General features: G+C 33.1%; 1 protein-coding gene across 6 annotated transcripts in view; it reads left to right on the top strand.

Moving 5' to 3' along the window:
• Window positions 1-5,774: 5,774 nt before the first annotated feature.
• LOC126772844 (protein held out wings) overlaps window positions 5,775-14,612 on the top strand; it is a 64,021-nt gene continuing 55,183 nt past the window's right edge. For 3 of the 6 annotated variants that reach the window (XM_050493447.1, XM_050493446.1, XM_050493450.1), the window contains exon 1: window positions 5,776-6,128. In XM_050493447.1, coding sequence (XP_050349404.1) covers window positions 6,002-6,128 — 127 coding nt within the window. In that variant the 5' untranslated portion in view covers window positions 5,776-6,001. Of the gene's footprint in view, window positions 6,129-14,612 lie in introns of all 6 variants that reach the window. The other 3 variants (XR_007669696.1, XM_050493449.1, XM_050493448.1) reach the window with 2 other exon arrangements.

The raw sequence follows: 14,612 nt of genomic DNA, 5'->3' as shown, positions 1-14,612 counted from the left end.
GTGACCACTTCCCATCAGGTGGCCCATATGCTCGTCCGCCTTCCTATTCTATAAAAAAAATCGTAATATTATCGTGTAATGAGAGAATTTATTTAATAATTTGAATAGGATGTAATAAATAGCTAATAAATAAACAAACTGTCACATGCAAAGAGAGTGTGAGACATTGCGTTTTATAAAATTATGTATATACCTAACTAACGCAAACTTTCCAACTCAAATAAATACTTCTATAAATATATTTTTTCAATAAAGATCACATTTTGATTTATCGTACTTCAGATTATTATTCAACTTGTAAACTACATGAATATATGACAAATGAAATTGTAGGTTTTTTTATTATCTTTGTTAACAATCGTAAGCGTAATGTAACATTTAAATAATATTTCTTATGATATTCATTATATAGTAGTATCCAATACCAGTAGTATCCAGTACCATACAATATAATTATCCTATATACGCTTATTTAATTGTTTTGATTTTTATAGATGATTGCATAATTAACAATATTAGTCTGAACTATTTTTTTAACAGACGTAGGATCGGTGGGGATTTTGGATATTACACACGTAATATTAGGTATACCTCCGAAATGTATCAATTTTATTTATTTATTTGGGAAACATAAAGCATAATATAACACATAAACATTTGATAACAAAATAAGTTTCACATAAGCCAACAAAGTTTCCACTTTAACATTGAAACATGGAGTGAACCTAACAAGAACAAGTTATTTAGCAAGTATTAAAGTATATGAAGTAAAGTATTAACAAGTAATTTAAAAAGCAGAACAACAACAACAAAGTTTCAGCTCTATCTGGATTATGGTAACCTTACCACTATTTTTTTGTCTATCTTTTATCATAAGACGTCACTTCTTTCCCAATACACTAAGAAGCTTAGCTTTAAATATGAGAAGATGAAATAAAAATTCTTAAATGCCTCTCCACATAACAAATATATACGAAGTCTGTATATTTAAAAGCGTAGAGTAATAACCATCAATGGCTGACTCGTAATGCTTCATAATTTGCTTAGCCCTTGAAGAGTTTCCCTATTCTTGTTGCCAAGACAAAATACCACTAGATATAGCAACGGCTTAGGTACTATAAAAACTGTATGTTATTCGTTTCGTTTATACTAAAAACAATTGATATTGATATGATATTTGAAGTATTCATTATTAACTTGAATATTGTGTTGCATATCATAATAGTCATACTTGTAAATGAAATAATTATGACAAAGTCGTTTTATTCATTAAGTTTCCTATTTATCCACACTTAGGAAAACATCCTACTTGTACGTAAACAGATAAATTGAATTTCATTTCCATAAAAGTCGATTTTTGATACATTAATATTATTTTAGTAAGTGGGTTCGACAGTGTGAACAGCTCTGGGCCCTCCATGGCGGTATTATTTAACAATGAAGAAATGATCGTATTGAGTGGAATTTTTTCCGAAGATTGTTTTGCTTGTGCGTTGCGATAAAAATACATTTAGAGTTTTTCTCTTAATTTATTTCTCCGCTAATGGATAGATATTATTTATGTTGCCCAAATAACTACTACAAATATTCTTTAGCCTGATACAATAAAGTTACACTAATGCCGTTGTTTGGCAATATGCGATTTAGATTTTACTCAAAAATGTTCTATGGCCCTTTTGACGCCAAGCCACAGAATTGCGACTTAATATAATATTAATTTACTTTTCTTAATTATTGCAAAAGTAAAAAAAAAATGTGGAAGTAAAAATGAACTTGAAAAAACACAAATGACTTTGAACACTAAGTTCCGATATTAGGTATATTAATATCCAATATTTTATACACAATAAAGTAAATTCTTAATATAAGGAAATTTCTTAGATTCACATAACACGAAATTGATAATTTGTTTGCATTTAAAAAAAATTATAGCATCACTCTTAACAAAAACAGAAATTTCAGGCTTTTATAATTAATTAATAAACAAATGCAATTTAATAAATGTAGAATTTGTGAACAGAAAACGAATTCTTATTTATTTTTCTAAGATTCAACTTTATCGATACGGACTATACTTCCCATATTATAATGCGCGTTAAGACAATAGTTATTTTGGAAATAGAGCGTGGAACACAGTTTAATCCGTTTAATTCGATAGATCCCAGCCCATCGGATAGGGGTCAATTGTCCATTTATCCTTTTAACGAAATTGATAAAACGAAACCAACTCGGGTGATTTTAATTGATCGAATATAGTGAGTTAAAAACGAATTTCGTCGGAACGGTGAACGTATCGTTTTAAGTGAATCAATTGCAGCTATAACTTAAATATTTTTTTTATATGTGGTTCGAGTAACAACGTGTTCGATATAAAAAATTATAACAAATGTTTGAGTTTAAGAGAATGTTTTTATGTGCTATTAGTTTACATAGAGTAAATAATCAATATTATCAATATGTCAACAAATATAAAATGGCGATTTTAACCAGCTTCTAATCGTTTTGAAACTTTATAATTGAAATACTTAATTTAACTAACAATAATTCTATCGGACGGATCTGATTGTGGAGTGAGGAGTATCCTGTATCCTCCATATTGGAATTCTTCAGTGTTTAATAATAAGGACTTCAAGGTTGGGCGTATTTGATCCATACACTAACAGCCTGTTAATGTCCCACTGCTGGGCTAAGGCCTCCTCTCCTTTTTTTGCGGAGGTTATTTGATTCATTGATTTCCATAATTATATTACCTATTCTGAATTAAGCGTGTTTTTAGTTACTTATTGTTGTGTTATGTTTGTAAGTATATTTTTTATGCTATATATAATAATAATAAATCTTTATTTGTACAACTTAGTATTATATTAGGAACCCCGACCCCTAAACTAGGAAAATCCGTATCCGTTTAATCCGTAGAGGCACCTGCCTTCCAAAATATTGGATAATTTCATAAACCAATATAGTGCACTACTACACATTTAGATATTCTTATTATTCGTTTTTCGACAAAAGTTATGAAAAAGAAAAACAAAAAACACAAAATATTGCATGCTTATATACTGCAGTGCGTGTGTGTGTCAGTATAATTTACTTTTATTGAACCTATTGACATTGCATAGATATCGACCGATTTTTAATATATATAATACTGTACATTACATAGTTTGACTAGATATATGTATGTATTTTATAAATTTACCAGTCTGTGTTGTGTGGGATTATTAAATACATAGAATAGTAAAACAAAGAAATGAAACGCAATTGCGTAATCAACCGAAGCTCCGCCTTACGTAAATTGTCAGACCATAACATTATGGAAACCAATTCAACATTCGCCCACTATTTCCTCTTGTATAGAAACAAAAAATAAATTATTTTCTTCCTAAACATGAAAAAACGCGTTGGCGTATATGAAACGTATTGATTAAATATTATCAATTAATTTGGTTTTGAAATATAGTTACTCCATAAATATACCTATTATTAATTCGTAACTTTGTATGTTTGGATACTTACAAAATTATGCTGGAAGGATTTTAATAAAATGACATAAAGGTTGATTATAGCGTAACATATAGATCTATCTGTATTTGTATATCTGTCTGATCTAAATCAGATCACTAATATAAAATTGTAATACAGCATGAGCCGTGATAGCCCAGTGGATAGAATACGTGAATCTTAACCGATGATTCTTAGTATGGGCAAGTACCACATAATTTACATGTACTTAATTTGTGTTTGTGCCCTTTACGTCTCCAATAATGCGTGCGGCACGTCGTTGCAACCGGTCCAAGGCCTCAAGTAGGTACTTAGCGGAGCCATCCCAAAGGTGCGAGCAATATTCCACGCAAGACCGTACCTGTGTTTTGTACAAGCAGGCACAGTTATTGTGGCGTGAAAAAACGCCGCACCTTGTTCAGAACTCCGAGTTTCCGTGAAGCTGTTTTTATAACAGCCTCGATGTAATCCCTTGGACTAAGGTCGCAGCGAACGTCAATCCCCAGCATGGCGATTTTGCTTTGCATCACCAGCGGAGTACCACAGAGGGAGGGAAGAGGGGAAAATGTTGACTTGTTCGCCGTGAGAGCGCATACCTGTGTTTTCTTGGCATTAAACTCAACAAGATTATCAGAGCCCCATTTGACGATGAGCTCTAACGTCCTATCGAGTTCAATGACAAGATCCTTCCGCCTCTCCTCAATTTCCGCTCGCCCAGTCACTGCGCGTCCGTGGTATCCACCATGCACTGTACTATCGTCTGCATAGCAATGTATGTTCCCAAGAGAGAGCATATCATTGATATGCAAAAGAAAGAGTGTGGGAGATAACACAGATCCTTGGGGGACCCCAGCATTCACTACATAGAATTGCCATCAACTAAAATACATAGGCTACGCTTGTGTAGGAAGCTGGCAATGCAGGTGCATAGCTGAGCAGGTAGACCATATGCCGGCAGCTTGGAGAGAAGACTTCTGTGCCAGACCCTGTCGAAAGCCTTGGAGATATCGAGGCTGACAGCCAACGATTCTCCATGCTTGTCGATAGCGCCACCCCAGAGGTGTGTTACGTACGCTAGAAGATCACCTGTGGACCGTTTTGGTCCCTGTCTTCCAAGCCCCGGGTGTCAGGAATAGGAAAGGCCGAGACAACGCCGACGTCGTCTCCGCTCGTCTTTCTTGTTCCCGCTCAGCCGTCTCCTTCTGGATCATAATGGTCTCACAAGAAGAAGATGTTCCCGTTGCTTCAATGCTTTGAGCGCTCTCGGAAGGGCATGCTTTCGCTGTTGAAGAAGGATGCGTGTCAGCAGTCCCTTTAGTCTCTCGCGTCTATATCCACCAGAATGTCCAAGGGTAGAAAAACGCTAGGACGGTTGCTATCTCTTAGTATATCGTGTGATATCCAAGCCCTAGTGGTGTTTTGGATAAGTCACATGTCACGCTAGACTAGGTATTAGGTAAAGTCATTCAGAATTTAAACTAGTATATAATTAAGATGTCTTATGTATTTTATGATGAATTATTTTTACATTAAACTTAGAAATTAAAAAAAAAAAATTACATTGTATAATTTTATTCTATGTTAAGATTATATTACCTAGGAACAGTTTAATACTCAATTACTTCTTTTACAATACAACATTTAATTTAAATTTTCTTGATATGGATTAATTATGAATATTTTATGTTAAAATTAGAATAACATTTTCAGAACTGAAATATTTGTTGGTAGGACGTAGGTACCCAAAGTACCTATTTTTTTATTTAGAACATTTATTCGTTGTATAACCTATACCAGATTCGTTTTTTTTAATAAATTTAATTTCATGATTGCCCTTATGATTGTGTAATATATTTAAAGTGGGTAATATTTATTTACTTAATTAATATATAGGTAAGTACCCGCCTAATTAAAACAAAATTAAATACTTAAATACCTTTTGCTTAATCTTTTTTACTGTGACACTTCTGAAAACAGATTTATATGGAAATGATGGCCGCAAGCGACATCACTTTAGTCTTTAATATAAAATTATGATAATTCTATTTACATAATACAGTGGTTTAAGATTTGGTTTGTACGTCATCGGTATAATAAGCGGTTGTTGTGGTAGTTGTAAGTAGGTTAACTAGATGGCGCCTCCATCGCCACTGTCCTCTTTTATTAGAGAGAGATAGTTGGGCCGCTATGTCGAGTGCGAGCGGGAGCACTATAGGTTATTATTACGCCTACACTGTGAACGGAAGGCGCACGCGCTCACAAAAAACCATTCGACGATAGCGCAAGCGCAGCGCTATATTCGCCCACAACTTCAGTTCGGTCAACTTCATCTTCGTCATTTAGTGGTGACCGAAACTTCGATGTGTGTGGTAGTGAAGTTAACTTTTCTAACATAGTATTCTCACAAAATAATAATAACCAATTACTAAAGTACTATTTCGTATTGAACGTGTTTATATAAACTTTTAACGTGTCTTTAGTTGAATAAATAGTAATCAAAATGTGTGATAATACCAATCCTTCGACACAAAGTATAGCGGACTACTTAGCTCAGTTGCTCAAAGACAGGAAGCAACTGGCTGCGTTCCCGAATGTTTTCATGCACATGGAGCGACTTCTGGATGAAGGTAGGTGATATTCGCATGTGGTTATCGTAAAAACATTAGAAACTAAATATATAACTGTTTCTTGTCACCGGCACGGTTGTAAATTGAATGCGTCGTCAAACGCACACGATATTAAGTTTATTTTTGTCTTCGCCCCGCCGAGTTATGGTCCAGTGATGTTTGTAACGCGATCCTGCATTTCGGAAAGTGAAGTAAAGCAGAACGTCTCTGCGGTGGCAATCTGCGGTCAGCATCTGTTAGATTGTCTTGGAAAGAGATCGCTTTTATAATTGTTGTTCGGCGAACATGTCAAATAAGAACAAATTGAGGTTGTTAATTCAGCTGTTGATCAAACCATTTGTGTAATTGCAATTAAGAGTGGGGCCATAAAATAAGGGCGTGTTAAGAGAAGGATTGCGGGTCCTGTGCTTAACCTGTTTGTAGGGCCGTGTTACATTCCGCGCGAGTAGTGGAATGTCGCCACTTCGTGTAGGTACCGTAGTCGTCCGCCGTTTTCAGTCATACGAGATTTGTACGCAACGCAACGCAGGCGCACGGCTTTGACTGGCCATAGGCTCGTTTAGCGCACCTAGATAGTATGTATGTATGTATGGTATGTATGTACCTAAGTCTTATCTTGGACTACTGAATATTAAACACAGCTAACTGCACGATTTATTTGCAAAGAGGTTTCTTTGGTGACACAGATAAGTAAGTATAATATAAATTATTAAGATTTAATTTGTTTTATAATGTTATGACATTATTTGCACTTTAAATCTCAAATCATGGTTATTGCGTCGAATGGCGAATGACTCTTAAGTGTGTTAAAAAAATCTATTTTATTATTTGTAATATTTAAAAGAAAATGCATAAAATACTTTATGACGCAATATTATATATTTCATCAAATTAATTTAAAAATCGTGTCAATTTAAAGAATATGTAACGTATATATATAAAATAAGACGATTTATTGAATTTAATGGCTTAAAACACTTGACTTGTTCTTAGGAAATAGGTCCGGTTCCAATTACAGAAAACTTTATTAGTAATCTTGGCACACTTGATTAACATTTTGAATAATAATATTCTAGCAGTTTATGTAAAACGCAATCAATTTTGAATTGCATTGACGAATAAATTAGAAATTAAATTAAAAAAAAAAACTGTTTGCTGCAATAATAATAAATTCTTTTAAACTATTTTAAGGATCTCAATTTGTAAAGGTACATTTGAAGCCATCAAAATGTATGACAAAAAAAAATTTAATCTAGTCACGTCCGACGCCGAAGCAAGGTCTGTTAGCTTGACACCTAAATACAACATGTCATACTTCATGCCTCTGTCATACCATAACGATTTACGGCCAACTTCGACGACATAAGAAATTTAGAGATCCCTTAGTAAAAAAATCCGTTTCATATTTTTTATTATCAGAATAAATTGTTAATATAATTTTAACCAAAGTTTCATTATATAAATTTGTTTGTTTATATTTATTTATGTCAAATTAACAAGAAGAACAAAGAACGTTGCAAATACAAATTTAAGATAATATTATGTAATTATCACCTTATGTGAACTATTTTTAAAGTAAAAATTAATACTTATTTAATTAAGACTCGATCGAACTTAGTAGGGATTCTTGAGCGTAAAATCAGAAGCGTGATATTAGATTATTTTATGGCGTATTTAAACTGTCGTCCGTTCACCTAGTTTAAGCATCGTAAATATCTATGGCAGTCTGACAGCGGAGCGTATCAAGTTACACCGAATTAAAGGCCTCTCAAGGGCTAGACAACTGTCAAAAATAGGTGTATGCCACTAAATATTAAGCGCTAGGAATTCGTCAAAAACCTATTGATATTCATAATTTTAAGATAAAATACAAAAACACTTTGTACTCATAAATAAGAAAAATAAAGAATGATCTAGAAAAATGTGATACAAAAAACGGTCTCATTGCTAAAACAATAATATCTTTCAAACAACTTTGAGGTAGAAGACTTGACATAATAAAATTTGAAACGGTTAAGTCTAACATGTAAAATATACAGATAATCATGAGAATCGACAAATTTCTTACAAAAAACAAAAATCTATTCAAAATATGTAATGGAAAATGAAAACAACTATTAATATATGAATATATGATACGTTGATTATCATATTTTTGTGATGTTTATTTTTAAAGAAATAAACAGTAATAAAACAGGTATGTGGATGATATCGATATAAGCAAACACTGTCAATCAAATCAAAACATTAACTTTTATCATCAATCTTTTATGACACAAATTGGACAATTGAAAGATAATATCGGTAACTACATAATTTTTGTATGATATATATAATAGGGATATAGTTAAATTAATCAGATTTGCAGATAAGGGTTTTATCTAAGACGCTCCACACTTTACTGCGATAAGATATAAATTTGAGTTTAATAGCCTTTGGATGTGTTATTAATAGCATCCGATATGAATGTGAAAAATAAAATTTTTTAGTGTTAGAAAAAAAGGAAGTTACTGTCTTTCGAGTTTATGTTTACTAGATATTTGAACTAGAGGTCTCGCAGTGGTCGTAATTCGATCACAATTTATTGCTAATAAAAAAAAATCTTCAATGCATACATTTTTCAATTATAATTGGTGAAACCTGGTCGCTAATAAAAATGTAAACCCAATGCTATGTCAAAAAATATTTGACAACGAACGATAGATTGTGTTTGACATTGGCAGAATAAACGTAACCTATGATTGTTTTTATTTATTCATATAATGTATTTATAAGTTTCAGCTTTCTACACTTCTTCTCCGAAAGTCTTAAAGCTTGTATCTTTAACCATTCCAAATCTCATAACCCTTGTGCGCAATGTCCTTAAAAAGGCTTACTAAGTTTTTTCTTCACGTATTAAAATATAGATAAATATCGAAACATTCGAAGTAAAGTGGTATCGCCTTTGTATCCACTTGACTTGATCAAATTTACCGACAATGTTAAACACGATCTGAATAATAATATTGCAATTATTGCGTTATGATGCGTAGGTGTTGCTTAACTTTGATATGAACGGTTCCGCAACCCTGTAACTAAAGTGACTCTTAGCGGGGTCATTATAAGCTTGCTTAGTTTGTGATTAGGTGTTTTCGCCCACATGAATGACCAAATGAGGGTAGTCGTGGGTAGCATGGAGGTGTAGAAGCCAAGGCTGTTCCAGTCGCTTAAACACGTTGTAACATGTTGTGGGTTGCTTAATTAATACATCTCATTGAAAACAGTCATCGGTTTCACTAATATAATGGTCAATTGATATACGATGACTAAATAAGGTTGAAGAAAAAACAAAGCCGATTGTAGGCAGAGTTTTTTTTTCTCCAAGTAATAAAGCAAAGTTACCTTTTAAGCTGGCTTTGAGTATGCGTCAAGGAACAAATATTGACATGCGATTCATTATCGCACTGGCCTCTATAAGGCTGCACTACATCTCTCGGAAAACTGGCTCAAGCAAGCCATCTATTCTTCACCGTTCCCACGGCACTGCTTATGTATCTACTCTTGATCTTTAGCGACGTGATCGTTCAACTAATGAGAAATTTCTACCGACTTGAAAAACTGTTGTAACCGCAACTTTGATTTATAGTACGTCTAAATACATATATAGCCTGTAAATATGCTTGGGCTAAGACCTCCTTTCCCCTAGAGAAGTTTCTGTAGCTTATGTAGAATAATGCATGCTGCTTTTGTACACGTTGATACATAAAAACGGTTCAGATCTGACCTATGCAGATTTCGTTGCGCTGTTTTCCGTCACCGCTGAGCTCAAAATGAATTATGAGCCCAATTAAGCACATGAAAAACAATCTTTGCTTAGGATTTACTTGTTTTAAACACTGCCATATCGGTTCTGTATATATATTTATATACGCATATAATGAGGAAATTACTCATCAGAGTGAACTGCTAATGAAAGGTGCAATACCAAGAACTATCGAGTTTTACTTTTATTACATTGGTATCAAAATGGTCTCTTGTGACAAATTACCATAGTAGAAGACATGTCTCCTACATACTAATGAAAGTAAGTGACCGTCGCTTGTACTTGTTTTGAACGCTTAAGAATGTGTACGAGAAGGGCGCGTGGGTATTGTAATTTGTAATGAAAATCGATCTCTTCAGACCGCGTGAACCAGTCCTGTGGGTGTAACTGAGGCCTACGCTTACCAAGCTTACTTACAAATACGTGTCTAAAACTTTTTGAAATTTTATTCTCCTACGCAACCTTTATGATTTATTGAATATAACTCTCTGTTTAGACAGTTAAAGATTTAAAGTTTGAAAAGTTAGATTGGTTTATTCAATAGAGAAAGTAGATAATAAAACTCTGCTATATTCTAAGACGTGTTAATGGAAATGCGTGCTAATGCTGCCCGACGTACTCCTTCCCATGAATTTAAATTGATTACAGACGTATGAAAATATTTGCAAATATTGGAAGAAAATAAATGCATAGTCAATTTTAGTATTAAGTTTGTTTTCAAGTATTTTTTTAAAAGGACTTTTCAATCGCCATTTTACAAGATTATATTAAATGTAAATCAACCACCGGTTCGGAATTTAGATTCTACCAAGAAGAACTAGTAAGAAACAGTAGGTACTCTTTTGCATCACTTAAATAACCTATCCATATTAATAAAAACATAATGTATAATATGTTTTGCCTGTAAAACAACAAATCACTATCTTCACGTGCCTTAGTAATTAATGATTAATTGCATAAGATTTAATGTTATTCATTAACAAAGATAAAATCATACATGTTTTCCGTGATTTAGGTGATATTGTATGAATTAGTATAAGAATTGGTCTTTATAATTATATATATGTATATATATTATTATACTTCAATAAGCATTCTTGAGTATTTAGCAAACTGTGTAATGTCATTGATGAAGTTATTGAGTATCTTTGTAAAAGGTCGAAGTCAAAGCGTGGGAGCCAGTTGCCCACGGCCAGATGTAATATACTGCTGACTAGATTAATGGGAGCTCACAGATCTTATATTTAATTTTACTGTATGAATGTTATTTTTCATTAAAATACAGCATAGTATATCGCAAATATATAGAAGATGCAGTAAATTGTCAAATGCCATACAATATCATTATAAAAGGGTTTGCATTCATTAAATGGTAAGAAATACATCTTTAAAAAAGCATAATTCAATTGTATATGCAAAAATGTAGCAAATTACACTCGAGCTTCGTCCGCGTTTTAGGGAGAGCGGGCAGGTGCTAGGTATAAAAAATTGCCTATATCCTTCCTTGGGGCTCAAGCTTGCTTCATACCAAAGCCTGAAACCAAAGCGTTAGCAAAGCCGTTAGCCAAGAAAGCGTAACAGACAGACACAGTTACTTTCGCATTTATAATATCTATATAGATTTAAGTACTTATGAATCGGTACTAATTCACGTTTCGGGCTGTAAATTGTATCGAGAAGAACCGGCAAGAAACAAATTGTTTATTCTTTTTCTCAAATTTAATACATAGTCAAGTATGAACGTAATTAAATTTAAATGTCGTTTATTGAAATCAACGGGTACGGTCTCGACGCTCTTTATACATTTAGACTTAGAAATTTTACTTGTATATTTAACGGATGTCTTTATCTCGTCTAGCTAAATAATCATGGGTGTGCTGCAAAGCGGACGTTTGAACTACTCGAGGCTGCAAGAGCAAAGGACGCGTCGAAAGGAAGAACGCAATAATGATAACCATAATGAGCATTCGGTTTCATGTTTTCTCACAAGAAATCGAAATATTTTTTTTTTATAGATAAAATAACGCTACGTAAATGTTACAATTGAAACCATTATTAGCGCTTTTGCGCGTAAAAATTAAAAGTTCACAATTACTTCCTCCAAGAGATTCATGATGCTCTGCAATATGCATCTTGAATAGAAACGAGGTGCTCGTCCTTACTTCGTAAAAAAATTATACAAAAAATTTTCTAAATTTTCCTCTTCTAAAGTTGTTCTTTTTCTTCTTCAGTCAGGACAAATTATTTCATGAGTACATATTAATACGTTCATAAGGCACATATGTAATATGGCACCTTTACCAATTGGCATTAGCAAAGATATTCTACTCTGTTTTATATTATGCAGCTCTGTTTTTTAATATCGCAACAAATTATGTGCGCAAATAAGTGCCTGCGATTTTTAAATGTAGCAATCGTAAGTAGACATTTTATTAATTACTAAAATTTAATATTTTTCCTAATTCAATAAGTATATCGTCCACGGCCACACAAACAGAAAGCAACAATAGTTACAGTCTACATTTTTATTTTACGTATTTACATATAAATTACATTAACGGTTCACTGTGAGACTTGAGGGACAAATTGAATGTGAGCCTAAATCTCTTTAAACGTACTAAAATTAACGATGTAAGACTATTGACCCACATTAAACAAAAGGTATATAAATCTGACTTGAGACGAAAAAGGATTTATTGATGACGTCCAGTGATATTGGACACTGGTTTCAACTTGATAGATTTACGTCTCCAACCTTGATTTGACATAGACTTAAGTTACAGTTTTATTGTGTAACGCGTCAATGTGACTTACAAAATGTATTTATTTGATTTTGATCTAATTTTCAAATCTCATCAAGCAGAACTTCGTAGTGTAGTCGACATGTTAGATTTGAATTTCAATAATATAGAAGCTAATATCTTAGACATACTGGATTTTATCAATAAATCATCGAAATTCAAAACAAAAACCCGCTTACTTAACCAACGTTAGTATTGTGGTGTTTGTTGGGTCGTCTGTAACACCAAAATGATAGTTCTTAATTTTAAATATTTAGCTAATTTTATCTTCAGATTTCGTATTTTGTTTTTCCACATACAATCGATATTAATGTTTAAATATAGTTATCTAAACACGCGGTAGCGTATCAAGCCAAGTTCAAGCTAACAGAACCGGCGAGCAGCACCGTGTGTAATATTACACGAACCATTTGGAATTACTTTTGACCCCCTCATAACTCAATAACTAATTCACATAAACATGTCAAATTTGGCTCATATATTGAGACAGATACATATGTACTCTAAATTTCATAAAGACACCTCAAACCGTTATTTAAATATGAACGTCCAAAAATCCTCATTTTTATCACTGACTGACCTATAGATCAAAAGTCTAACCCAGTTCCAGATGACCAAATGAAGAAGTTCAAATTTGGCATTTTTTTTTTTAAAGAATAGGAAGGTGGACGAACATATGGGCCACCTGATGGTAAGTGGTCACCAAACGCCCTTAGACATTGGCATTGTAAGAAATGTCAACCATCGCTTATAACCAATGCGCCACCAACCTTGGGAACTAAGATTTTATGTCCCTTGTGCCTGTAATTACACTGGCTCACTCACCCTTCAAACCGGAACACAACAATATCAAGTATTGCTGTTTTGCGGTAGAATATCTGATGAGTGGGTGGAACCTACCCAGACGAGCTTGCACAAAGCCCTACCACCAGTACGTACGTACGTACATCCAGATAGGTAGTTGGGTATTGAATACAAAGGAATAAATCGTATAGAAAACTAGCCAAATCAGACCTTAGGCTTCAATATATTATCCTGTTATAAGAAGAATGATATTTTAAGTTGTTATAAAATATTTTATGCTGGTATAAATAAATTTCAACTGACCATTGAACTTGGCACCCATTTAAGATCTCACTTCTTTTATTGTTGAAGTCAACAACCAAATCATATATCATAATATTGAACTTGGCTTTTATTTCACATTTATGTTTTTGATGGGATTATAACTTTATTTAAACCTCATATTTTGTATTTACTTTATATTGCTTACGATAAAGTCTATGATAAGTCTAAAGATACAAACGCTTAGTTAATTATTCTCGTCCTGTCGTGTTTTTCATGGTTTCGCATCGAGGCTATACCTGTTGTCATGATCTGTTTATCGATAAAACTAAGTAATGAATTATTCGAAAATTTTGTCTTTTTTAATCAGAATTACGGTCAATATATCTCATACTGAAATATACATAAACTAAACATGTATCAATATCTCATTATAAATGTTTTTTTTTATTTAATAAATTTTCTGTTTTTATGAAAGAAACAATATGGGTAGGTACCATATAACAACAGTACTTAATATTGTTGTGTTCCGGTTTGAAGGGTGAGTGAGCCAGTGTAATTACAGGCACAAGGGACATAAAATCTTAGTTCCCAAGGTTGGTGGCGTTGGCTATGTAAGCGATGGTTAACATTTCTTAGAATGCCAATGTCTATGGGCGTTGGTGACCACTTACCATCAGGTGGCCCGTATGCTCGTCCGCCTTCCTATTATCTTAAAAAAATAGGTACTGTTTAAGTTACCTATTTAAAGCACATAAATAATGTGACAGCCAATATTTTTGATTCGGAATTTATTTTTACTTTTAATTTGCTAGA

The sequence above is a fragment of the Nymphalis io genome, chromosome 13 (assembly GCF_905147045.1).
Source record: "Nymphalis io chromosome 13, ilAglIoxx1.1, whole genome shotgun sequence".
In the NCBI taxonomy this organism is placed as follows: domain Eukaryota; kingdom Metazoa; phylum Arthropoda; class Insecta; order Lepidoptera; family Nymphalidae; genus Nymphalis; species Nymphalis io.
This window is presented reverse-complemented; position numbering and strand designations above follow the sequence as displayed.